The following is a 26,789-nucleotide window of genomic DNA, read 5'->3' as shown; positions in this document are numbered from 1 at the left end:
GGCTTTTTTACAAGTATTATTAACCTTGACACAGCTACCAGCAAACGTGCATAAGTTAACAGTGAAAAGAAATATTTTACATTTGAAAATGTCAGCAACATTTACTGCTAATGGCCCAATTTATTTACATAATTACAAGGATCTTTTAAAAGCACACGAATAGTCCCTGTTAACACTAAAATAATATATAGGCATTTCCTGATACTAAGCCAAAAGGTAGCGAGTTAGACTTCCAGTCAGCACTGCTGCTGATTTTCTATTTGATCATACCCCACTGTAAAATTCTAATTACAATATGACAGATCTGCACAAACAGTAAGTAAAAAGGCAATTAGAAGTCCCGTGAGAGGCTTCAAAAGCTCTCTTAGCATATATCACCCTTACGTTTCTTTGTTTAGTTTAGATGTAAAATAGACTTAAACAGAAGGATGACAAGCACTTGACAAGCAGACTCCAATGACTAACTCTTCAATACAGTTTCTTGATGATGCTTATAGAAAGTGGTGGAAACTTCAGTAGATGACCTGATAAGAGAAACTGGTGAAGAAACTAGAACTGATAGGAGAATTAGACAACATGTACATTTTCACACAGACAATGGCTTCCACACTGGCCAGTTTTCTTTGCCAACAGACAAATGGCAACTTGCATCCATAACTGTGTGGCCAGCAGGACTAGGGAAGTGACTGTCCCTCTGTACTCAGCACTGGTGAGGCCGCACCTCGAATACTGTGTTCAGTTGTGGGCCCCTCACTGCAAGACAGACATGGAGGTGCTGGAAGGCGTCCAGAGGTGGGCAATGAAGCTGGTGAAGGGTCTAGAGAACAAGTCTTATGAGGAGCAGCTGAGGGAACTGGCGTCATTTAGCCTGAAGAAAAGGAGGCTCAGGGGGGACCTTCTCACTGTCTACAACCACCCAAAAGGAGGCTGTAGCAAGGTGGGGGTCAGTCTCTTCTCCCAAGTAACAAGTAATAGGATAAGAGAAAATGGCCTCAAGTTGTGCCAGGGGAGGTTTCGATTGGATATTAGGAAAAAATTCTTCCCTAAAAGGGCTGTGAAGCACTGGAACAGGCAGCCCAGGGAAGTGGTGGAGTCACCATCCTTGGAGGTATCTAAAAGACACGTAGACATGACACTTGGGGACGTGGTTTAGTGGTGGACTTGGTAAACGTTGGGTTTACGGTAGGACTGTATGATCTTAAAGGTCTTTCCCAATATAAACGATTCTATGATTCACTTTTTTTTGTAAACATCTCTTGGTCACAACAGCTAACCTTTCAGACAAATACCAGAAAAATCAAGTAAGCATTAGAGTGGTAGTAGCCTCAAAGGCAGCTCACTACAAACCCACTTGATGGGCTAAGCTAAGCACTAACCTTCCGCAGGTTTAACTGGCGGACAGCACAGATCCACTCAACACCGGCTCAATACAGCCTCAAAGGGCAAGCACCGCCCAGGGGCTGCAGCTGGGTGCATCACAAGCAGTTGCTGGATGGCACATTGGGTCAGTCCTGTACTGCGCATTACAGCACATCAGCTCAACACTGGAGAGGCAGGCAGTACCCTGAAAGGTCACTGTGGACATCCGCACAAAAGGGAGTCACTAACACCAATGGTATTGCGCTCCACCCAGACTGTCAAACTTCCTGAGTTGGGGTGTCAAGACAGCCTAAATACTATTTTTAAGTAAGACTTAGAGAAATACTGTAACGGGGTTCTGATGGGGCAAAATATACAGGGTAAGAATAATTCTTACTGCAAAAAAACGTGTGTTCAAAGGAAGCCATAATACAACCAGATAAATGAGAAATGGGATGGTGGAGAGCAAATGGGTACTTAAACCAACATGATTTGCATATCCTAGCAAGACAGAAGCGAACACCCTGATGATGCATGTCTCCTCTTATCAGTGATCCAAAACCAAACCTTCAACTTTATTTTGCTTTTCCTATTTTAGCCTTCCCAAACAACGTAAAGGCTTGTTCTCCTGGTAAAACTAGTCTCAAGTACAAGAATCTCTTCTGCCCTGACAAATACTCTCAGTAGGAAAATTCTGATTTCAGAGCATGATACAGAGAGATGGCAAGACTATATGCTACAGGTGCTGGTCTACTACAAATGCTTCAATAACATTTTTCTCAACATCCAAGAATATTCATAACAGGATAACAGAGTCTGACAAAGCGGTTGCTTCCCTAGCCAAAATTTCACAGCTATGTCTTCAAAACTGGCAATTAACTATCTTCCCAGAAGTCATTAATGAATGAAGGGACACCAAAATTTATCTTGCTATTTACTTAACTAACAGCAAATGACATAGTTGTATTTCCACTACAAAAAACATTTGAGCAGCCATTACCATCAGCTACCCCCCATGGGTAGCTCAGAATGCATAAAAATCCCAAACCATTTGATGATTCTAAAATGAAACCAGTTACTTTGCTTATCATAGACACATGCAATGTATTACTTCTTTTCACTCTACAGTGATGGTAATTGTGTTTTTTTTTAAATCAGAAGATGAACTATCTCAATTTTTCCTGATAAACAAGCATTTATATGTCACTATGAGGTTTGGAGTTTATCACGTCCTTGTTCTTTGGACAGCCAGCGTTTTTATGTCTTTTCAATATTATGCTTCCAGAGCAGAAAGGTCAACTGGAAGCTAACAAAACAGTACTTTGTAAGATATGAGCATGATAGTTTTTCTCTTCATCTCCTAAAGGGAAGGAGTGGGAGGAAACAAGATAGCAGAGATGCTGTAAGCAGACAAGGCACTCAGAACAATTGTGACTACATTCTGAATGTAACTAAACAAACACACAACATGAGAGAGGATAAAAATAAATCTATTTAACATGTAACTGAGGCTGGAGTCAACATTCAATAAAAGGCTACAAGGAGAAAGTCATAAAGCAGGAATGAAAAGGACATGCCTTTTCTACATTCTCTAACAGATTAGAGAATTGTTTAAACAGTCTCTTCAGGAATCAGATATTCCACCCTCAATTTCTTATCGGGTTTCACAGATATAAATGTTACTAATCCAGCTGCAGTGGGGGACCGAAGCTTCTCCTTTAGCTGTGTTTGCAAAAAATCCCAAGTCACAGAATAGAAAACTTGAACAGATTTACATATTGTAAGAATCTTACCTTCCTCACTACTAACTAACAAATTTAAGAAAATAACAGGCTAGAAACTTCTGTAACAACTTTTTCACCAGATGCCAAGTACCATTCCCTTCCTTCGGACTTGGCTTTCCCTAGCCTCATACATAACGACATCCACAACTTCACAAAACTTACAACACAACCTCTCTTGGAAGGACAGAAAACTGACTATGTGTTTTTCTATCCAATAGCCAGGACACCTTCTATCACCAGTATTAAATTTGGTACTGTGATGTATCAGGATATTTTTCTAAAGAAATCAAGTGTCCCTTCCTTGACTTTACAATTTAGAACTTAATGAAATCACATTTCTTTCCCAAAGAAAACATATGTTTGCCTAAGCTTGCAGATGACTAGGAAATCAGATTTAATAGCAGGTCTCTGATCCTGAATTCGAGTTAACCTTTGCAGAAAAGCACATAATTTTTTGATGATAAATTTGGAATATCAAAAAATCAAATTACTCAGCTATATATTTGATAGATTATTTCTACATCCTATGCCCTTTAGCAACAGAATCCTACTTTGTAGGACAACATTCATACAGAAAAACTGCAAATTACCAAAAACACCACATGTGTTCTTGGTTCAATCTACCAAAAGAAGTATTTCAAATGCATCAAACAAATGCACGTACTGGAAAATTACACACTGAAGGCCTATTTAAGATAAACAACAGTGTATGTAATCACAAGTCTTCTGAATGGTCTCTTGTACCTTTCCTTGAGGAAAGCATACTTCCCACATGCACCCCACCTTCAGAGAGCAGATCTAGGTAGAGTGGTTTGTGGTTTTTTTTTTTAATTAAAAAAAAAAAAAATCTGTCATCTTTAATTCCTTTACACATGATTCCAGTAAGCTTAGTATTGACTTCATCCTAATTACCAGAGGACCCTATCAATGGAAAAGTGAGAAGAAATGTTCCTTGAGATTAAAATCTACTAGCTGAAATCTTCTAAAATCTGTATTAACTGCATATATATGTCAGTGTGAACTTGCATGCTGACACACAGAAAAGCCATTCCCCACCCTTTACTAGAGTTTTCAAGAGATGTCACCTATATACACAATCTACTGCAACCTCCACATTCAGAGTCTTTCCCCTACTAATACTCTCTACTATGCATTTGACCTGTCCTGCCCAGCCAAGGAAATACAGTTTGAACCCATCTTTCCATACCAAGGACTGGAAAAAATAAAAAGTTTAATGAAAAAGAAATAATTCTCATGCTTCCTACTTTCAAAGTTCTGATCATTTGACTGTGTGAATCCCATAATGTCTGGCATTGCAAGGGAAAGGGACAGGAGGATGCAGAATGTACACTTAAATAGTAATCCTGAAGAAGTCCATCACCTAGAAAACCTTCCCATTCCCCCCATCAGCTGTCTGCATGTACCTTCCACTGGACAGCCTTAATTTAAAGCAAAGCTCCACTGGCAGAGGTGCAGGTTCGAGGCACTCTGACGGATGCGTGTCTTGCTAAATGCATCTCCTGAAGCAGCACACTAGTTGGGGTGAAGAAGTCTACAGCATTCCAGTCACCTGGCAAGGGTTTGGGGGGGACACTCCCAAAGGAGGCCCCTGATGCTCCACGACCTTTACCCAAAAAATGAGAGGATCCACCTTAACAATTTAATGTTGCATCTTGATGTAATCCTGTATTAGCAGAGATCATTCAAGTTTTTGTTCTTTTGGCTCTGTTTGCAAGTAGCCATAAGCATTTTACTTGAACAGGATGAACCTTTTGATTATTGTCATAGCATATGTATTCAGCTGTGGCACATTCCTTGAGAAGTGTGATTTTGGAAGAACAACTACAGGTAAATCTTCCACCTAATATGAAATTCTATGGCAACTTGGGGGAAAAAGTAGAGAATAGTCCACAAGGAGACAGCCTGCATACAATACAAGAAATAAACAGTTTTAAGTAAATCTCAGGCTTTCTCGGGGGGTTCTTTTGGGTTTTTTTGGGGGGTGGGTTGGGTTTTTTTTTTGTTTTTTGGGTTTTTTTTTGTTGGGGCAATGGCTACCTGTCCTTTTGTGTTTCAGCACAGCAGCAAGCAAGTTGACATAGGCTTAAATAGATCCAGGGCACATCATCTTCTCTTCTCTTGTGAAAGAACATCCAGGAAGGGCAGCAGAATCTGCTTTGTACGGAGACCCAAGCACTCAAGCCAAGCTGGCCTAAGTAATATTTGTCTCATAAAGTCCTATCTTGCCTTGCACAGCACTCACAGCGTTAGAGACTTAGCCAGCAAGTCATAGGAGATTATCTCCACCTGTGCAAACCTGCAGACAGAGCTCACGCCAACACCTCCCTTAAATTAAGCATCTGATACTCCTGATGTCTTACAAAAAAAGGATGAGTCCGAGGCAGACTCCCTAGGCATGGAAAGCATGTCAGTAGGGATCACTGACTTCCCAGTCATGATCTGCAAAGAATCATTTGCCAGTGCTGGGTATGCTTAATACCACAAGAATAGCTCGCAGCAAACGCGCAAGATAAAGAGACCAACTGGGCAGATGATCTCCCAGTTTCTCTGCTGACAGGCAACATTCCTCAGTCATTATTACCAGAACACAGCATCCTGCAACGTGGTGTAAAGATAGCTGGCAAGGTCTGTGAGCTACCTTCAGTTTTGGCATGCTGAGAGATAATTTAATAACTTACTTTCTTTAAGGCACCATTGTACTATGGAGAACTTTTGTCCTGTCATCATGGCAGGGATGCACCTACCACCTGCAGTACCATTTAACTTTCTGGTCTTCAGGATACTGAAGTGTCACATTTGTTAGTGATGCCTGGGAGAAAAGAGCATGTTCCCACACCAGATATCAGTGTGGCCCACATTTGAGCATAGGCAAGGTCTCAATTTGTCATGAAAAGCAGTAGTAAAAAGAAAAAAAAATATTCTAGGTTATAGTGAAGTGACAAAGTAAGTCCCACCTGACTGACACAGTATAGATCAAAAGACTTGATCTATAATCACAAAATAAGGATAGTAGGCAGGTGAAAATACGAAAAGGTTGAAGGAAAATAAAAAGCCTGAAAGCAATGTATTTTGAGAGCATCTACAGGGAAAAGTCTTGACAGTAGTCCTTTATCATCTGTTACACACCCAGCAGAGAACAAGAGTGTGCTCCTAACACCAGTAGCACCGAAGTGTCTCCAGACTCCAGGATTTCACAGTGAGTGCATGCAGGCTGTAAACAACACAGTGCCCACAAGAAAACCCATTATTCTGAACTAATATGAAAATCAGGGGGACAGCAAATACTGAAGGAGGTCACACAACTATTTTTCTCACTGCCGCTACACTATCAAGAACAAACTAGCATTTTGTACCTCAGGTTCTCTTATGGGACGGTAACTGAACATAGGACACTATATCCTATATTCCTAAGGCTAACAAAACCTTCTGCAGCTGCCATTTTGAGACTGGTGAAAACTTCATTTGCCAAAATCGAGCTTATTTTTTTTTTTGTTTCACACCTACATTCCTCTCAAGCAAGTACATAATGACCTGTGGATAGCAATGGTAGCAGCCTTTTTACAATGTAGTCACATTTTCTTTAATAATTCTGCACCTGTAGGCTAATACAGTAACATTATTTGTCACATGATACTGCAAAATTAGTGCTATACCAAGCTTCATATTGTTCTCTTTATTACACTTGCCTTATTATTAAAGAAGCAACAAAAAGAAATGTTGCAAAACAGCTCCTCTGACAGTCAGCATTTTTCTTCTGTCTTTGATGCATTTCCCCACCACAGTTGTCACAGCAACGACACATACAGAAGCAAAGTCCCACAAGAGGCAGTAACAAAATAAATAGCAATCCCAAGGCTGCGGAGACTATAAAACCGATTTCATAGTAGATAGCCTGTAATTCAGACAAAAACAGTGGTAATAGCAGATATCACACAGTAACTGCAATCAATATAGAGCAAATAATATTAATAAAAAAAAAAAACCCAAAAAACAAACTACAGACTAAACCATCTACAAAGTTCCCAAGGTTAAGGACGTTCTGTATTTTGTCAATAGCTGACAACTTTTGATACAACAAAAAGATACATAACATTGTAAATACTGATAGCTAATAATTATTTACGTAGAGTATTAGCTAGGTAAACTACAGGAATGAGTGCTAAGAGAAATATGCTCACAAGGAACAAATGTGAATCAATGCAATTGAAACAGGTTAAAAATGAACACATTTGATTTCCTGGACCACAAATTTACTGTTTCTCACATCTGCTTCCAAAAAGACTCCACAAATTATCTGCAAGGCTAACTAGATCAACACTTCATTGGGGGCGGGAGGCTTGCCTTGTTCTCCTTTTTAATCAGTAATGGGCAGAAAGGTTCATATGAACCGCAAAGGGAAGCACTTCAACGGATGATCAATTGCAAATGCTTCTCCAAACTGCTGATGCTAAAACTGCTTAGGGACTGGAAAACACAAAGAAGTGGATTTTAAGCTCTCTCAGGTAAAGACATTTATTCTGCTGCTGAACAGCAGAGCACCAGCAACTAAAAGGACACTTTCAGAAGCTGGAAAGAGTGAAAGGGAACGATGCAATGCAAGAGCCTAATTAGCTTTTACTGCGGAAGCTGTGCAAGTGCCCCAGGACCAAGAAGCAGGGCCAGGCAGCCCTGGGGCCAGGCAGCCCTGGCATAGCCCCTACACAAGGCGCTGTGGCTTCAGGGGATAAGCTGGGAGCTGGCCACACTGCTTCCCACTGCTGCAAACACAAGCCAACACATTCAAAACTGGATTGGGCGGGTGTCTGTGCACAGAGCTAGACAGCACGGCGTGGGCACCCCCCCACCCCGTTTACCTTCCCTGATACATCTCTCTTCTCCTTTCCTTTCCCAATTTTAGGAGAACTAATTCTCACGCTAGTACTTTAAGCCCTCTTCTGTTTTACAAATCAGCCAGCACAAGGGCAACTTGGCAGCAAACGGATGAAATTGAGGCTGGATATAGTCCTGCAAAATAAGTTACAATTTCTCACAAGCTATCACTCATGCTCCAGTTCCAGCTTTGCTGATGCCCTTCCTCACAATCCCTAATTACCAACTGATCCAAATACGGCAATCATCACCATTAGCAGAGTTGCAAATTTCTGACCTAATTACCCATTCTAGGATAAAGCCTATTTTTTAATTTATTATTGTTATTAACTGCTGGTTAAAAGCTGTTAGCCCTTCTGAAGAATACAAACTAGATGCTTGGAAGAAGAACTTGGCTAGATTTTGCAAAAGGATTACTGTTCTCCTTTCTAATTAGCTGAACACTTCAAAAACTATTTGACAACATAAACGATCTTAAAATAGGTTAGATGGAAAAACACTATTAAAAAAAACCATTAAAAATAGTTATGGATGTTTTAATAGTAGTAGTGCATACAGATGTGGTTAGTGTCTTTTGAAAGCTGTACATCTACCATAAAACATTACCTGAAGAGTCAGGACAACATTTTCTGGCTGTGGAAGTCAAAACAAATGAAGAATGTGTGTAATACACAGGCAGCATGCACAAAAACAAATCACGTGAATAATGAATAATTAACCATGACCAAAACAATTAACAACACAGAAACAATAACAAGAAGCAACTAAAGTAAAATAATGCACAGAAGCACCATTAAATAATTATGCAAAAAATATTTACAGTAAAATACATAGCAGATAATTTCTGGTTTCCTTGGTAAGTGAAAGGAATCTAGTATTTGTCCAAAAAATATTCCCATATTAAAACAACAACAGACCAGTTATTTTCGCACTGAGCATCTGTTTTGTATCATTCCCAACACATCTCACAGAAGAGAAGGACAGGGCTTGCATTATACTTCGTGGTTTAGTGATGTCTTCATGAATTCCACCTGTCATAACTGCTATAATATTCCTGACTTTTTCTTTTCAATGCTTATTTCATTTTTGCAGCTTCAAAAGCAGTTTTGGGACCTTAACACATCACATGCAAAATTCACCTTCACTTCTAACTAATTATGTACAGGTTTATTTTAAATCATTCCAAAGTATAACAGAAAAGGCATTCAAGAAAGACTGAAGAAGTCTATTTAACAGTTTCTTCACTGTCTTCTTATCCATAATTTCAAAACAACACTGAAAACTAAACATTCAATTAGAGGAATTTGAGAAGAATTCGATTTGCACAATGGAAACAGAATTTCTTGTATTTTTCCCCTTCATCTCCATATGACAAGTTCACAGCTGATAACTCTTTTCCCCTTTCTTGTAAGTGGAAAAGGGAAGCAGAGAAGCTAAAGATGGCAAGACTCCTCAGACCCGAGTCTGACGTGTGAGAATCAGAAATGTTCTCAAGGTTTAGGAAATTTTTTTTCAGCATCACACATATCTTTATGAAACTTCTACTGTACAACATACTTAAAATGTTCAAAATCATATTTGGAACTATATTTTTAATGGGAGGAAAACAAATGCTTACCCACCCTTATAAATCTGGTACCAAGTACGATTTTGAACATTTCAAGCAAGCCCATCTCCCAGCAGAAGTAAAACAACGGCAGCAGCGAGCTGGCTCGCCTTGAGCAGGCACAGCAGCTGCGCTCAACTGCTGGGCTGTCCTGACAGATTGCTGCCCCTGACAGGGGACCAGGAGATGTCGACAGTAAGAGTCCAACTGGGAACACTGGGACACACAGCACAGAAGTGGAAAAAGCCTCCTGGGTCACTAAACACATCCCACAAATAGGATTAAAAAAAACAAAACAACCAAACAAACAAAAAACCAGCAGAGGAATGGCAGCAGATATTTAGCAGGATAAACGAGAAGCAGATTTCCTGTTCTTGCTACTGAAGGCCTGTTCCCAGCGCTTGGTCAACAACTCGTCTTTCTCACATGGATTTATACATGGCCCATTTCTGCCCTTTGCTTCTGTGAAAGCGTCATCGTTCTCCCAAACAGCAGTGTTTTCTTCCTGGTGTTTCCTCTCCAGGTATATATTTAAAAAGGGTAATTGCACCCCTTATCCATTCTTTTCCTAAGCAAAGCAAACTCTCTAGTCCCCTCTGAAGACCTCTGTGTTTCCCAGGTGACCCTAAGAGACACTTTCTGAACTCATCCTAGCCGGAGTTCATTCTCCTAGAATTTGAGTGATCAAAACCATAGGCAACATTTCTAACTACTTACTCACACCCTTCTGTGACATTCACACCTCCCTATCCTCACTGGAAATTCTTCCAGGGGCACTTCTACAGCCACACTGGCCTCTTCACAGCTACCTCTCACTGATGCTTCTGTCTTCGAGGGGATTCTCTACTTGTCCTGATATATTTTCCTTTTCCAAATTTGTTTTACAGTTTTGCATGGTATTCAGATCATAATTAGGACCTATAAACAGCCTCTGTTTTGCTTCTTAAGCACACCTAATATTGTATTTGCCTCCCTATAATCTCACAGTATTTTAACAAGCGCCTCCACTATGCAGGATTACAGCTGTCATTAGTCTCAAATTTCCCATGATTTTCGCACTAGTTACTAAATACTAGTGATCATGTATACCACCTATGGTCTAATGGTTTTGTCCAAAGCCTCTACCGAGCAAACCCACCCTACACTCCTCCCAGGTGTACAGGCACAGCCTACGGCACACCGCTGTCACAAAGCCCCACAAACAAGCCTATCGGACTGGCAAGAGTCACTTGATACAGCATGACAATACCCACGCACTTGGATGTCATGCAGAGGTTATCAAGCTACTGGAGCAATAGGCTTGTTGTCAGGAGGCCATGGAAGCACAAGGCTTTCCCCCTTCTAATCACAAGCTCATCCCGGTCATCCTGATTCAAAGCGATAGCTCAGTGCCTGCATGCCAAGCGCCATACTCATCTTCCTGACAGGTACACCATACTGCAGGGACTACAAGCAAGGAGCTCACATGAGGTAACGTGCCCATTGCATGGTCGCGGTTAAGGTTCCTGCTGCAGAACTCAACCAGCGATACTGCTTCAACAGTGGGCCACTATATTTGAGAACAACCTAAAATCAGAGCACGTTACATTCAAACTTCTCATGCTACCAGACTTAAGAATTTCAACTGTTACAAGATGATTACCAACCTAAAGAGAGAATGGAAAATACCCTTGACATGATTAGCACGCTACATAAACTAAAATACATTTTATATGTAGGCTGCGGAAACTTTATTTTACAAAGGCACCAGACCCAGCATAAAAACGCAGCTTTTTGAGGACAATAGCTTTAGCTAGAATGAGAGCTGAGCAGTAATGGTTCTCTCTAAGCATTTTTAAATAAAAGCAAAATTTTTCAATACAGAGTCTCCAATCTTTGTGCAACACACACCACAATCACATTACAGCTGGAATTTGTAAGTGAGCCTTAACCACGCATAGCTTCTTTACAGTGGCTTATGAAATTTTCTTCACAATATTTTTGGAAAGGTTTTGGTCCCACTTTTTGTATGAAGCCATCAGACTTGTTATTCACAAACTTCATTCTTTCATCCTGTTGTTAATAGCTTTAAAACACTTATCTCCTGTTTTAGAAACAAAACTTAATTTCAAAGTCATTGTTTCCTTTATTTTATGCAGATACACATAGACAATTTACCTTTTGATAATCGCCCTGTGTATTTCCAAACTTCTGCTGTGCTAGTTTTCTGATGAGATCTGAAAATAAGCAAGAATATTCCAGAGTTTTAAACAACAAATTATAAAAATGGGGGTAAGAGGATGGTATGAATCAGTTCAGTAGGCAAGATGAAATTAAGAACAGACATCAACAGGACAGGCAAGCACATAAGTGTTTCCATAAACCTGTCTAGTAGCAACTTTTTTAATCAACTGTGTGTTTTATGAGCTCACAGGAAGATAACCAGGCTATCTATCAATCAATCAATTCCCCCTAAAATACAGTGAAGGTTTTTCTGAGGTCATCCTCTGTACCATAAAATCATTATTAAAAGTTAATCACAAACTTATCAATTACTTGGACAATGTTCTGGCTATCCCTTTTGCTTCAAATTTATGCCAACTATATACATGCATATAGACATAGATACATACACACACAGAGCATAAGAAACATAACATGCAGCTCCATCTAACACACTCATTCCTCATTTATTCACAATATAGACAGAATACAGTAACCACCAAAAAAAAAGAAAGTAGGAATGTAACATTAGAAGTGTCATTTTATTACACCAGTTTCTTTCAGTAAACCCCAGTAGCTGCAATGAATGGATCCCCTTTCTGGGACAACACCAGCCTATCTTTATCAAGGTTTTGCCATCCCTATGGGAACTCTGCAGGGAATTATGGCCCCCAGCCATTTCTGTGACACCCTGCACTTGAAGGGGGGGCACCAGCAGCTCTGCAAACCCTCTGCCTCAGATGGGCATCAGCAACTCTGGGCATGCTCTATGCCAAGTTGTGTAAAAGCAGCATCGTTCGAATGTTTGGGAAGAAATAACTGATGAACTTCTGGTCTCCTCCAATGAAGAGGAAACACATTAGGAAGGAGCACCCTACACCTCAAGGAGGAGCACTCTACCCCCCATGTTCATACAGAGGTGGACTTCATGGTACTATTGCCCTGTCCTTAGTCTCCCCATATGCAAATGAACGTACTTGATAAAAACCTCCAGTAAGTTACCTATCCTGGGGACCAATACAGGGCCTGACAGCTCAAAACGGACTGTTCATCTCCCACAAATCCAAGCCCCCTCAGAATTCACTGTAGCACTCATTAAATATGTTCAGTGAGTTCACAGGGGCTGTGATCTCATTCCTTTCTAATCCTGCACATGGCTCAGGAAAACAAATCCCTAAGTAAACCCACAGTCCTCCCTCCCCAGCACCCTACAGCGGGAACACAGACTGGGCTGATCTGCAAGGTGAAGAGATCCTCCAGAGCTCCTCACAGAAAACTGCATCCCAGGAAAGAAAACACACAACAGTGAGGTGACAACTGCTGTCCTAGAGAAGGTACTCCCTGCGAGGAAGCTGCAGCCAGCAAGGCTGCCGGCTACAAAACAAGAATCTGTTAACGTATCACAGGAGTGTCAAGCCACGAATCACCCACAGACTGGAAGTATATTCTGTAACGCAGAAAGAGTGCTAGCAGCAGATGATCAAGGACTCTGTGGTGAGGCAACCTCATTTCGGAAAGACCATACATAAGGCAGAAGATAAGGCTGAATCCCACAATAACAGAAGTAAAGCCAGAACTTATGTAAATAAGCACCTGGGACAAACAAAATGCTTTCAGGCTCTGCAGCTTAAGAGTCAGGAGACCGCTGAAGGAAAGGGCATACACCACCGCATGGGTAACACACAACTGATACACCACTGACACATCTCACAGACTGGGACCAGCAGAGTCCTCCCTGTATTAAGACCGTTCTAAGCAGAAACGGTGTTTCTCTGGGAGTTTGAGCGGCAAGGACATACAAAGCAAAATGAGGCAGGACTGCACAAACCCCAAAGATGTAACTCACAATAGTTGTTAGACATTTTTTTCTTCTTCAGCAGAGATAACATTCCTTTCTTTTTGTTTATATACCTACCACATAAACAAATTTAGGAAATATTGGTTCATAAACTATCATGCAATGAATTTTCTCTACAGCTAGGTGCCTTTTAACAAGCAGGAAAAGAAAAGGGCTAAACCAACTCTTGTTTACACATTTATTCAACCATTTGACATTATGTGACAACACACTGCAGAACAGCAGCTAAAGAAAAACTTCTACCAACTTAAATGAGAACGTGATGGGAAAGAAGAAAGGAATAGCTCCTGTGATCCTCAGTGGCACAAAGCAGTACAGACTGTACGGACTGTGTGCGGGCAGCCAAACGTGGCAGCTGACCATCCAGGATGCTGTGGCATCACCCTCCTTGGTGCCACTCCAAAGCAGAGAGGAGAGCCCCCGGCAACCTGCCTTTGCTTCCAGGCTGCTCCTAACTCAGAGGTTCATCGTGCTTTGGAAGAGGGTTGGACCTGATGACTTCCAGAGGTTCCTTCCAATCTGAAGTATTCCAAAGTTATCCTACAATCATTATGACTTTGTCTTATAAATTACTTAATGAAGGAGTGAAAGCACTGCTAGGAAGCGTGTATGAAAACTAGATTTTATTATTGACAAAAACTTCCTTTGATACATTTCCTGTTGTTGGGAATTGGTACAAAGTCAAATTTTAGAAAATTAGCCTTTCCTGTTAAATAAAAGTTGGAAGTTTTCCCCCATTCTTCTAGTTGAGTCTGTCCCCATCATACATTAAAATTAAAAAATGACAAACAAAACCCAACAACAAAACATTTTACATGAACTTTTACATACACGCATATATATTTATGGACATCTGTATGCACAAGCATACACACATGTTACACTACTCAAAAGAAACAGGATGGTTGAGGCTGGAAAGGGACCTTCCAAGATCATCCAGTTCAAGCCCCCAGTGCAGTACAAAGTCACCCACCACAGGTCATCCAGGGCGACATCCAGTCAGGTTTTCAATATCTCTAAGGAGAATATTTAATACTTAAAAAAACCCAACCAATCACCCCCCTCCCAAAAAAAACCACACATAAAAAACCCAAACAAAAACCCCCAAACCACTCATTACTTGCAATATGCTTAAATTGCTCAGAAAGTTCCCGATTCACCATTTATTTATACTGTTTCTGTAATTTATAGCCTGCCAGTCAAAACAATGACAGAAATCAACCTGAATACACTCTTAACAAACTGATGCAGAAAACAGCATTTTCAACGTGGGTTTGAATTTCAGAGGCTCTAAAGCCTTTTCATCTGAAATGAAAACACCTTCATATTTATAATAAACAAGAAAGCCTGAAAACAGGTACAAAAAGTTCCAACATGGATTGAGTAAGTTAAATAGTGAGAACAATACAGGTTTTATACATAGTGCAATGCCCACCATTACACTGCCCATTTTCTCCCCTTAGTTTTCCAGAGTGTGAGACATTCCTGCTGAATAAAGATTTACTACTTGTATTACTTTGCAATGATTTTTCATAAGTAACATGATGCTTCAGGGTGTTTTCCTCACCAGTGACTGACCAGTCTTTGCCATCAACTTGCTATTTCAATAGCCTTACTATCAACTGCATTAGACATATTCCCAGTTAATTAATTACCCGCAGTTACTAACCCACACATCTGTAAGCAGAAACATGCCTCAGTGGTTTTGCAGCATCAAGAATCTCCCTGCACATTGCAGGGGGGTTGGACTAGATGATCTTTAAAGGTCCCTTCCAACCCAAACAATTCTACGATTCTATTAGGTTTTACATTGATAGTAATCACAATTCCTACTGCAGCGTTTAAGGGTTAAGCAGGCAAACACCCTGTGCCAGGTACTGTGTAAACATAAGCATCCTATTTTTACATATGGCTACACTGCTTACTGTAGCACAGTGAAGAGACACCTCAGCTCACATTTAATCCAGTCTGTGCTTTTGGTTTGCTTTTATGAAGCATCTTTCCTCCCTATCTAGAACATCTCATTTCTAGCATTCAAGTAAGTTTTTATGAAAATTTAACTAAGGTAACTCCATGACTTTCTCCTACATTACTGGTAGAGTACCACCTTGAGGCTGATTTCTGTTTCAAACACAAAAGTGCCAGGAAGGTGTGATAAAAAGCAGTGCCCTCTATTTTCTGATTAACAGGATTACTTCTGAAATCTCAGCTTGACCAGCTGCACACATTGTTTCACAGGACCAGTAATCCACGGCTTTAGTACAGAACACATTTTATCACTGGGGTTAAAGAGCTTTACCTTGTGAGGCTCATTTACATGGCTAATTACATTACTGCTTTGCTCTGTCTCTTTCCTGCTCTCATCACACATGCAAAATGCCATCTGCCCTAGTAAATCTAACTAGCCAGATGAACTGTTAATTCACCAATGCAATTTGTGATGAAATATTAAGCACCTCTGAGGAGCTCCAGTTCAGAAAACATAATCACCAACTCCTGCATTGCATAAGTATTGTGTACATACACTCGCTATCTCATTACCCAGGCAAGAAAATGAGGTTATCACTAGGCTGGCTTAGAACTGCTCTACAGAAAGGAATAGCAAAAATAATAGAGATTTAAAATAAAGCTGTCTGGCTATTAAGTACCAACATAAATTAGTTACAAATTCATCCACCAAGAAAGCTTTTCAAATCTAGGTGACAGGAAAACAGTTGGAGTAAAACCTTTGGGAATGCTATGCTTTCTCCTCACTCAAACAATTCCATTGAGCCAGTTCAGCTATAGTGCAACTCCAGCATTAATCAAATTATGCCAGAAATTAATTTATCTTTTTATTCATAATATACCATATTAGGCTCCTATTCTGAAAAGGACTTCAAACAAAACAGTAAGAGCCATGACTGAAACATTCATGTCACACTGAATGGAGATTTTTCAGAATAACAGGGGAGAATTAGATAGATAAAATACATGATAAGTTAATAACTGCTTTAATGCCACCTGATTGTAATGCATTAAACTGTATTTCATCCCATTCCTCTTCACACATAGTAGATAAGAGTCAGCAGACTACAGACATGCTGAATAGTTCAGCATCTCTCTGAATATGGGCCAGTTTGACCACACTTAGTGTCATAAATAAGATTAGTCTGAAATTAATTAATGAAAATAACTTCAAGCTTGTTTTTTTCCTCTCTAATTATGACTCAGAGTAATGAATAACTCTTGCAAGTCCAAGAAAACCAGGAAAGCCCTATTAGCCTTTCAGACTTACCAGAGATAAAAGCCTTTCTGGTATCTTACAGCAAGTTTTACTGTGAGTTCAGTTTATTGACATTTTAAAATACTTGCTTTCACTTGAGTGGGGCTTTGGATGCTTCCCCAAAGTTAGAAAGCCTCTGGCCATTAGCCTTTACTATGGTCAGACTCAGCTCCCACTGAAGAGGTGTCCTTCAGCAGCTAACCCAAGGTTACTTTTGGTTCCCTTTACCACCTCTACCTGCTTAAGGACTCTGCTCATTCTTACTGTCCCTCATCCTGCAATCATCACTTGGCTCTGATCCCACCACAGAGCAAGCTGACAGTTCAGTAATGTTGATGGCCAAAGAATCCACCATGCACTTTGGTGCAGCGACTGCAGAGAGGGTCCTGCCGCATTCCTCACCCCCTGCAGCCTGTCCTCTTTCCACAGAGCAAGAAGAAAACTCACTCTGTAGGCCAAGTGGGGAAGTCTCAAAGATGAGGAGATCTTCCCACTTCCCACACAGTAAGAGACCACTTTATAGTCCGCAGATGAGGAGTCTAATCCATGCATTCACTCAAATAGTCTAGTCCATTCCTTTCCAACTCCAGACTCGAAAGGTTCACTCCCCTTTTCACAACGTCTACCTCAGACAGTCTTGGGCCATAACCCTTGCCCCTAAACTAAGGAAAAAAGCAGCCTTCTCAGATAAATTCTCCCCACAACTTTCAGGCAAGTCATCTCTCTATACAATTTCCAGGTTTTTTTCTTAGAGTTACTGGGAACATGAAGTTGGTTCAGCTTTCACCTCCTGCTCCTCATGAGAGGCCATTCTGGCTCCCTTCACTTCAAGCACAACTGAGCAACACCCACCTTCCCCCCCTTGCTTCTGAAGCCTCCACACAAGACCACCTACTTACACTACAGAGATGGTAAAAGGGAATTACCTGTTCAATCACCTGTTTATTCATCTGCATTAAAGAAATAAGGTGCAAAACCTAATCTTAAACCATCAGCCATGCCTTTGGACAAGAAAAAAAGACAAGAAAGGAACCTTGCTATTGTACCTCACCAATGACATCCAAAATGAAGCCCTAGAACCTGTTGTTCCACAATGGCTAGAAGAAGTCATTTTAATGGAGGTAAAAACCAGCAAATTCATACTAAATTGCTGAACTATGTTAACATCTAATCTCATCTGCTATGGGCTGTCTGTCTTCTCACCCTCTTCTGCGTTCAGTAAGCCATTTCCTCTCATCAACACGATCATTGTCCATTCCCTGACCCTGCACTCTTTAATTATGTGCTGATTAAAAGCAAGAGAAATACTCTTATCCTACAGCACACACTCATTCTCAAAATCCAGGAACACACAATACAACACAAGCAAAAACACAGTAAATGCATTTTTAAGGCCTCAGCAGACTTGTAAAGCACATACTGCTTTATTCATCGTTGAAAGGACAAGCTACTAGACCACCTAGAAATGAGTCCTAGCTTACACTGGATGCAGTAAGGGACGACGTGAGAGCGGGTAAAGCTGCAATGTGAAGTAGGTAATGAAGAGATGAACAGCTATGAGCAGGAGCAAAGCGGTAGGAATGGTCTAAACAGGGTGAGCTTTAACCAGAGGGCAGATAGGACTAAGCATGGTGCAACTGCTGAAGATAAGGAATTGCAGGGCAGCAACAGCTGCTGAAGGAACCAGGATGTGAAACTAAGGAGACCCTCTCTGCACCCTTCCTGACAAAAAAATATCATTGATCCACTGAAGAAATTATACAGCAGTGGATCAGATAATCCACTAACAGTCGATGAGCTTCCTTCGTGCACACAAGAAGTTCACACAACACTTCACAAAAATGTGGATGAAACAATGAAGTTTTATAAAATCAGCTTCCTCAAGGCTGTTATTAGTCAGGAAGACCAACTGGGTAATGGAAGTCTTCTACAGAAAATCCTCATATCTTAGAGCAGCCCCAAACTTGAGGTTATTCCTTTAGTGCAGTTCTGCTTTCTGTTTAGGCACATTCTGCTTTCCATCAACATGCACAATGTTAAAGAGCCTGCTCAGGAAAAGGTTTGGAAAAAAAAGTAAATAACCACAGTATTGACTGTTACAGGATGCTTTGAATAAAGATTTCTCCTTTGAAAATAACCTTTGCAGGGCTTTCTAGTTGTTCTTCGCTACAAAGAAAGTTCTGTTCTTGCTGAAGTTTTGGAAAAAGAACAAAAAGAGAGAAGCCTTTAGAAAAATCTTTGCTTAGGAGGCTGTAATAAATTTGCATGTATCACACAGACACAAAGTCAAGTACAAAGCTTTGAAGAAGTACTGCAGACAGAAACTGCATACTCTCATTTTCTGAAGGCAACAAAACTTCTGCAGCACATTGTTTCTGCCATGGCAGCTATTTTTTGCCACTTACTTTGCAGCAGCTACCTCAAGTTCTCCCTAGGCCACCATCTGGTAAAGATTTACAACAGATTACAGGCGAAGATTTAACTTGGTGCACTGTATGTGCTTGTCTGTTTTAGCACACTGCAGAGACTGAGCAACTTCTCGATAGTGTGGGTTGTGCAGACATATTGGACTTGCAACTTTGATCAAAGCAGTAAATATTTAGACTGGATGAACAAAAGCATTTTTCCTACTCCTTTCTCTTCTCAGAAGTTGCTGTAAACCAAGGAAAGCACAGAAAATCTTCTCATATCATTGAATTATTGGAAATATGAACACAGATAATTGGGGATTACATGCTGGAGCCCTGCCAGTACCAGCTTTTTATTACTTCAGTGACTGGCATTCTGGCAGCTCCAGTGAGATTCCTCAGAATTCTTTCTCTCTGTTTTCCCACTTCTGCAAGGGCCACAATTTTCCACACACGTAGGCTAACTGTGGCACGCGTATTAGTTTGAAGTACTACAGAAATCACTACTTCACTGAAAGAATCAAAGCAAAAGTAATGGTTGCTACTCTGAAGGAAGTTAATTAGGCCTCAAGTTTGTATTTCGTCTATACAGGTACACCCAGGCATCTTTCAGCTCAGTTAAACAGCCAAACCAATACTTAGTAGTATTAAGAATATTCATACTTACCATTGTAATCACTGTTTAAAGTTCACAAAAATTAAATGATTTGGTATATTTTCAGAGAAAATAAGTATCTTGACTATGTTATAATGCAATACAGGTCACAATTTAAACACAGAACTCTCTTTAGATAAGAAGAAATATATCTGCATATTGCCAAAAAGTGTCAAAACAGGTTTGGGGGGGGGGGGGGGGGGTTTGTAACAGGTAGGCTTAGACTAAGATATATACACTGATTCATTGCTCAGCTGAAACTACAATAGCTGACATTCATGGCAGCTGGTTTCCTTTCTAACAATGAGATAATCTGGTTGCAGAAAAGGAAGAAGTGTACTCAAAAAGTTTAATAGCAATATGAAAAGATTTAATACTGTTAAAAGGATGACAAACCCCACTAAAATTAATACACATATATTTTGCTCCAGCAACTTTTGAATAACACATATTAACTTTAAAAAAGCATCACTTTTGTTCAGATCTAGAAGTTACACAAAGCATCTTGAGAAGAAAAAAACAGTGAGAAAAAGGAGAGGAAAAAATTCTAATTGTCGTATCTTTTGATGTAATTAAACATTGAAGATGAGGACCGTGGGAAGAAGATTTGTTGCAAACATTTATCAAATTCTTATTACTTTGGCTGACATCATTGAAGAAAAAGCCATCATTTAACGGGACCTAGGAGTTTGTTGCTTTGTTAAATGACAACCTAAGAAAATTGTCAGACAAAAAAATGAGAGGGCTAGGCTAATGTTATCTAATGATGGTCTGTACCAAAGAAAAGAAAAAGTCAAATGACTGCTTTTCCAATGACAGGCAGTATCCATACAGTATCTCACATGATTAACTCAAAATGCTTTGTAACAGCCAAGATGACGAAGGAACTGAGAGGTCCCTTAGAGGCTTGTGAAAACATTATTCCTGTAAGTCCAGTGACATCCCCCACCTCTCCCTGTCAGTTCCATGAACTACAAGTTAGAAAAGAGAACAAGGTTGGATACTATGCAGATAGATGAGCTTGTAAAAACTAAATGGAGGGGGAGAACGGACAGCCATCGTTAAGCTAGGAAAATCACGGAGCCTCAGCAGAGTGGCCTGAAAACCTGTAAGATGTCTGCAGTCACAGATACGTTTTCAGAGGTTCACACGTGAAACATGTTACCAGAGAATGTGGCTGACCCAAAACCTATTTCATCCTACTTCTTACCATACAAGACGCTGCAGGTATGCTCTGGAAGTCTCAAATAAGCTTTCATGCTTTTAGCGGTTTAGATTTCCTATTAACAGCAGAAGTGACACAAAGAACTGCCTTCTTCACATGGTATACTCTGACTGTGATTGTGCACTGGCAGCTGAAAGGTGAACCTTAGGCTTTGACCAAGGTGATGCCCAAGGTACTTATCTCTTTGCTACGAGATACTAAATGGGACAAGCAATCTTTTAGAGAAGAAAAATTAATGCACCCAGAGCTTAATTCAAATTGTGGTTTACTGTTATTGGTAGCACACAGACACCATGCTATATTCAACTTATCTAACGTTACCACACCCAATACACACACCACACAGTAATCTAGATGCAAAGGTACTGTGTCCTAAAATTGCATGTTTTTTTAAAAATAAATACACAAACCCTACCAATGAAGCTACTTTACCTAGGACGATAAACAAACAATAAGGCTACTCTCTGTCACAATACCATCCTGTAGCTCCCACCCTTCCCTTCCCTGTAGCCAGCACCCCTGGATTTAGCTGCGCCCAGAAGTCATCCCCTGCGCACCAAGGCACAGAACACTGCTGATCACCTCTTTGGTTATATGTTGTGTCTCCCATTGATATCCACAGACAAACAGAACAGGGTCAGGACACTTTCAGCACTGGTCTGGCACTGCCCATGCTGTGACTATCAGCAGGTCTCCTGAGCCAGGTCAGTACCTTGCCCAGAAAATGCCCAACCCATTTGCTATGAAATGTTCCCAACAGACACGACTGACACAGCTGTCTAATTTGGAAGGGATAGAAGGCAATTTAGGTTTGGGGAACATGAGCGAGTCTCAATACCACACAACTGTAGGCCCATTTTATTTATTATTATAATCTAGCTTCCAAAAGGCACTGCTGCTTCAGGTGCCCTCCAGCCTATCACCATAGCCACCTGTGGTGATGCCACTTCTGAACATTCTCCCCACAGAAAGTAACTCAGCTCCCTCAGACTCTGCTTGAGGTTCACTTTCATTAGTTTTTCCCTTCTGTCCTGGTAATATTGAAGTTGTGAAGCTGGATTGTCATTTTCCAATTGCTGTCAAGGCATGTTTTTCTCCCAGGCACAGCAGGCAGGCGGTATTAAACCAGACCAGGGCACGCACTGAGGATGCTGTACAAAAAGGATTCCACATGTGCGTATAGTGCAAGACGTTCAGATGATCAGCCATGCTACACTTTAAAAAAAAAAAAAATAAATAACGGAAAACCTGTCTGCAAGAGAGATTCCTTGTTTACATCACCCAAAAGAAGTGGGCAGGAAGACATTAAAGAAAAGTTAATGTCTGCAACTACAGTTCTCTGCAGTAGCCTCTAGCAGATAATCTGTATAAGCCTTCCCTCCCTGTCCACCAAAAATCCTTTTGGCGAGCAATCTGTTAGATAGTCTGCAGTCTGCAATAGTTCAGTGAAAAAGGAATTACTCTTCTGACACCTAGGAAAATAAAAAATAAAAAAATCAGGCCTTAAATCTACTTCAGAAACATTCCAAGTGTTCCTTGTTTACACGGGTATGTCATCAAGTAAAGCATCTCTTAACTTCCCAGCATGAAATGAACAATGATCTTTTTAAACACACTTTCCTTAAATGTATATGAGTGGGCAGAGAAGAGGCTAATTTATCTTGTATCTTCCTGCTGCTCCATCTTCCCCAGTATTTCCAACATTAAACACAAAAAATTTCTTTCAATGCATACACATTACCAAGTAAAGAAGCACTGCAAGTCCCCCTTCTTACCCCAGTTCTACACAAATGACACCACCACTACTTGCTATATATAACCTCTGTCACTAAACCTGTATTTTTGATATGCACACTTCAACTACTACTCTAAAGTCATATCACAGCTCTAGCCACAGTGCTGGGGAAAAACAAACACCAGCAACCAACCAACCAACAGTTAGAAGGTTGTGGTGAAGGCACTGACTCTACAGCTTACTGAAATTGGCTAAGCGCTATTGTGAAAAAAACAATCTAACAGGTAACCTGGACGGCGAGTCTTGCTCTTCTTCCCTTCTTCTCAGTTATTGCACCCCCCAACCCAGCTCCAGGACGTAATAAGCTTTAAGAAAACCAATCCACATACACAGGGGGGTAGCTGTCAAACACTAGCTCAAAAAAGCAGTCTCTTGCATCAGTGCAGTTTCACACCCAAACTAAAACTGAGACTTCGTACAACTGGACAAAAAGATACTGTAATTTAAGTTTTTACAAGAGGTCATAACTGTTTTGGGTACCTGCGCAGTATCTTACATTGCTTGACTGCAGCATCTGTGTATGTCAGAACTCACATCCCTTCACCACCTGCCTGTGGCAGACATGGCCAACACTCCTGGGAAAGTCTCAAGTTTAAAAAAAAAAAAAAAAAAAAAAAAAAAAGAAAGGGCATTGCCAGCTACATGTAACTGAGTTTGGTTCCAATGCCACAACATCCCGACGTGCTTTTTTTTTTGGTAGGAGCGTTGTGGAAGATTTATTACTATCAGGAAGCAAAACTGCAGTAGAAACAGGCAACCAAGAACTAGTTACAAAAGGCAAAGTTAGTCTTGCACAAAAAGAAAAATAAATCTGAGTGAGTTTTTAACTGAGGGGGTGATAAAGCATTTTTATTATTTCCTTTTGAACCTCATAGCCAACATAGCTAATGTATATTTAAAAGAAGAATTAATATCCTAGAAGCTCAAACCTACCTACAATAGGGTTTTGCATATACATTTTGTTACAGCTATACTAGGTACAGATACACTGTTTATTTTCACATTATTATGCAATTTTGTAAAAAAATGTTACAATGTTTTAATTGCTGAATACACTAATGTGAGAGATTAATTGAAGAGATTTCACACAAGACTAACTTGCTGAACTCTGCAATCTGCAGCTGCTTTAAAGGCTGACCAGGTAAGGAGAAAGGAAGACCAAAAGGGGTCAGAGGCAGGACTTTGCATTAAAATAGTCAAGTCCTGATCCTCAAGTCTTATGCTCAAACTGTTCAACAAGTGAAACTCCACATACAGAATTGAGAGGTGTACTCCAGGTCTAAAACCTAGCTTGCCCTTGCTCCCCACAGGCAAACAGTACATTTACCTCTCCATACTATGTTTTGCCCAGGAAGTACCTGCATTCAACAGCTGATTTTTATGATAAAGTTTTATTCCTGCTTCAGCAGAAACAGGCTTACCCAAAACAAAAAACAGAAGCTGGAACAAGGCAGCTGTAACTTAACAGAAGTGGCACAGCTGTCCTGCAATACATTCAGGTACAGCGGAGTAAGGTAAACAGGCCTGTAAGTTTTTGTCTTATTTCACCTAAAAATAGGTACAGGAGCTTTATTCCCAGCTTATTTCCTTTGTGAACTCTTCACATTCTCCTGACAAGACACAAGCTGTGAAGCTGAAGATTTGTGTACATCCTGCTGGCAAATGGAATCTCAGATTAACATTGTCTTACTGCAACTAACAACTGGTTTCCATGGGAACAAAGACAAAACCATAGTAAGATAATTCATAGCAGCCAGAGGATCATACTGACCAGGCCGTGTCTACACCAGGTTCACATCTGAAGGTCTGTGGCAGAACAGATGACATGCAACATGTCACAACCATGAACTAACCTAACTTTACTAATAAATTAATGCTTCGGTTTATGACATACAAGAAAGGAGAACTGACAATGTTTTGTTAGACATCCTCTTAGCTGAGTGATAGAAACAACTTGTAATTTTCCTGTTATCATCTATTTATTGTAAGTGGTGCTATTAACAGCAAAGAATAATGATGGTCTATACTACACAGTCGACAAAAGCAGCAGTGGCACCTTCATTTCCATTTTACAAATGGAGAAACCAAGGTAAAGCAAGATTCAAGTGACCTGCTGAGCTTCAGGCAGCAAGCCAGTGACCAGTCTTTTCCATTCCAGTGTTACCATTAACTCAAAATGGGGGCTGCTCTCCTGCGTAACATTTTATGCTTAGAGGAGTAAATTCACTCCCACTTACACCTGCACACCATCTGGTGAGGACAAAACCATTTGACTGCTGGAGCTGAAAGCAGAATCTGTTTACACTCACTGAACCACTGCAATCAGATAACCTAGTTCACTTTTGTTAAATTAGTTTCTTGCCACAGCTAAAGAGCACAGTGCTGGTCTTAAATGTTCAGCAATTTAAAAAAAACTTCAGGAGTTACAGATCCTTGACTAGGTTCTGTTATCGTACTTTACGCAGCACTGTATTTAATCACATTAATAATTTACCTATTAAATCTAAACTTAGATTTAAGTTGTATGTCCACAAACCTGATGGCATGCACAAATTTGGAAGTGAATAAATAGTTAGATTTAACCAAAAAAACCCCTTACAAAATATTTGACTGATTTTTCTTTACATGAAGTGATCTCTTTCAACTTAAGTAACATAAGAACATTTATTTAAATGTTAAGGCTTAGCAGCATGCAAATACTTTAAGAACATTTTCCAAAGACTCTGATGTACTTCATATTTTGCTTTATTGTAACAGTATGAAGCTCATTTAAGCTTTCTTCCTAAAAGGCACACTTGGGACTGAAGGAATATGAATGTTGTACTGTAACATATTCAGCTCCATCAGAGCACTACTGAAAGGACAAAAATTACAAAGGCAGGAATATCTAAATGCAATTAGACAATCCTGTCACTTTTTTCCTCTCAGCTAAGAGGACTTACAGTAGATTGGAAAACCAAACAGCAAGTACTTCCAAGTACTAAGAAAAAAAAAAGCCTACGAAGATCAAAGGTCTAAATGATTGATGTCAAGTTCTGCACACAAATCACACTTCTCCACTGTTATGGTTATACGCAATACACTGGGGCATCAACCTGGAGCTAACTCTTCTGAAGCACCAGCCCAATTGGAATGATGAAGTTTTGAGTTAGAAACATCAAAAGGCTTGCCTTCTGTGCCCATTTGTGATTATGTTTATTTTCATCTCTGAATCAGAATTAACTCTACTTCAAGTTGGCAGTTTAAAAAAATAAAAGAAGCATTTCAAGTATGTAGCTACACCACTAATACACCGAATGTGAAAATAGAACAGCATATGGCAAAAGAGATTATGGGGATTAACCAATTAAATGGTATGACTCAAACTGTCATGATCTGTCAAATCTGTATTTTGTAGTGAGGTATGTGGGGGCATGGGAAAAGGACTTCACCTAATGCAAGTAATGAAAGCCAAACTTCAAAAATAACCGATTTGGCAAAAAGTATCCACAAGGAAGGAAGAGTTATGAGATGTGCAAAACTTGTAAGTTAAGAATAAGTGATTTACTTCTGGATGTCTCCTTTCTCTTTAATGATGGATTTCACAACACCTACTTGATACAGAACTTACTACAAGCAGTCATGCAGGGCTATAATCTCGATCATAAACTCTATACTCAATTATTTATATGCTTAGGGTGCATAATAGTAAGTTTGACATACAAGGATACATACAAAACAGGACTAAATTCCTGTTAAAATA

The 26,789-nt window shown here is 40.1% G+C and overlaps 1 protein-coding gene across 16 annotated transcripts in view; it reads right to left on the bottom strand.

Annotated features, from left to right (window-relative positions):
- Positions 1–26,789, bottom strand: part of PROM1 (prominin 1) — a 70,167-nt gene that overhangs the window by 29,580 nt on the left and 13,798 nt on the right. For 13 of the 16 annotated variants that reach the window (XM_056326489.1, XM_056326492.1, XM_056326494.1 and 10 more), the window contains 3 exons: positions 11,797–11,855; positions 8,640–8,666; positions 6,851–7,056 (listed from right to left, as the gene is read on the bottom strand). In XM_056326489.1, the coding sequence (XP_056182464.1) occupies positions 6,851–7,056; positions 8,640–8,666; positions 11,797–11,855 (292 nt within the window). The remainder of the gene's footprint in view (positions 1–6,850; positions 7,057–8,639; positions 8,667–11,796; positions 11,856–26,789) is intronic. The other 3 variants (XM_056326499.1, XM_056326496.1, XM_056326502.1) reach the window with 1 other exon arrangement.

This window comes from Falco biarmicus, chromosome 1 (assembly GCF_023638135.1).
Source record: "Falco biarmicus isolate bFalBia1 chromosome 1, bFalBia1.pri, whole genome shotgun sequence".
Classification (NCBI taxonomy): domain Eukaryota; kingdom Metazoa; phylum Chordata; class Aves; order Falconiformes; family Falconidae; genus Falco; species Falco biarmicus.
This window is presented reverse-complemented; position numbering and strand designations above follow the sequence as displayed.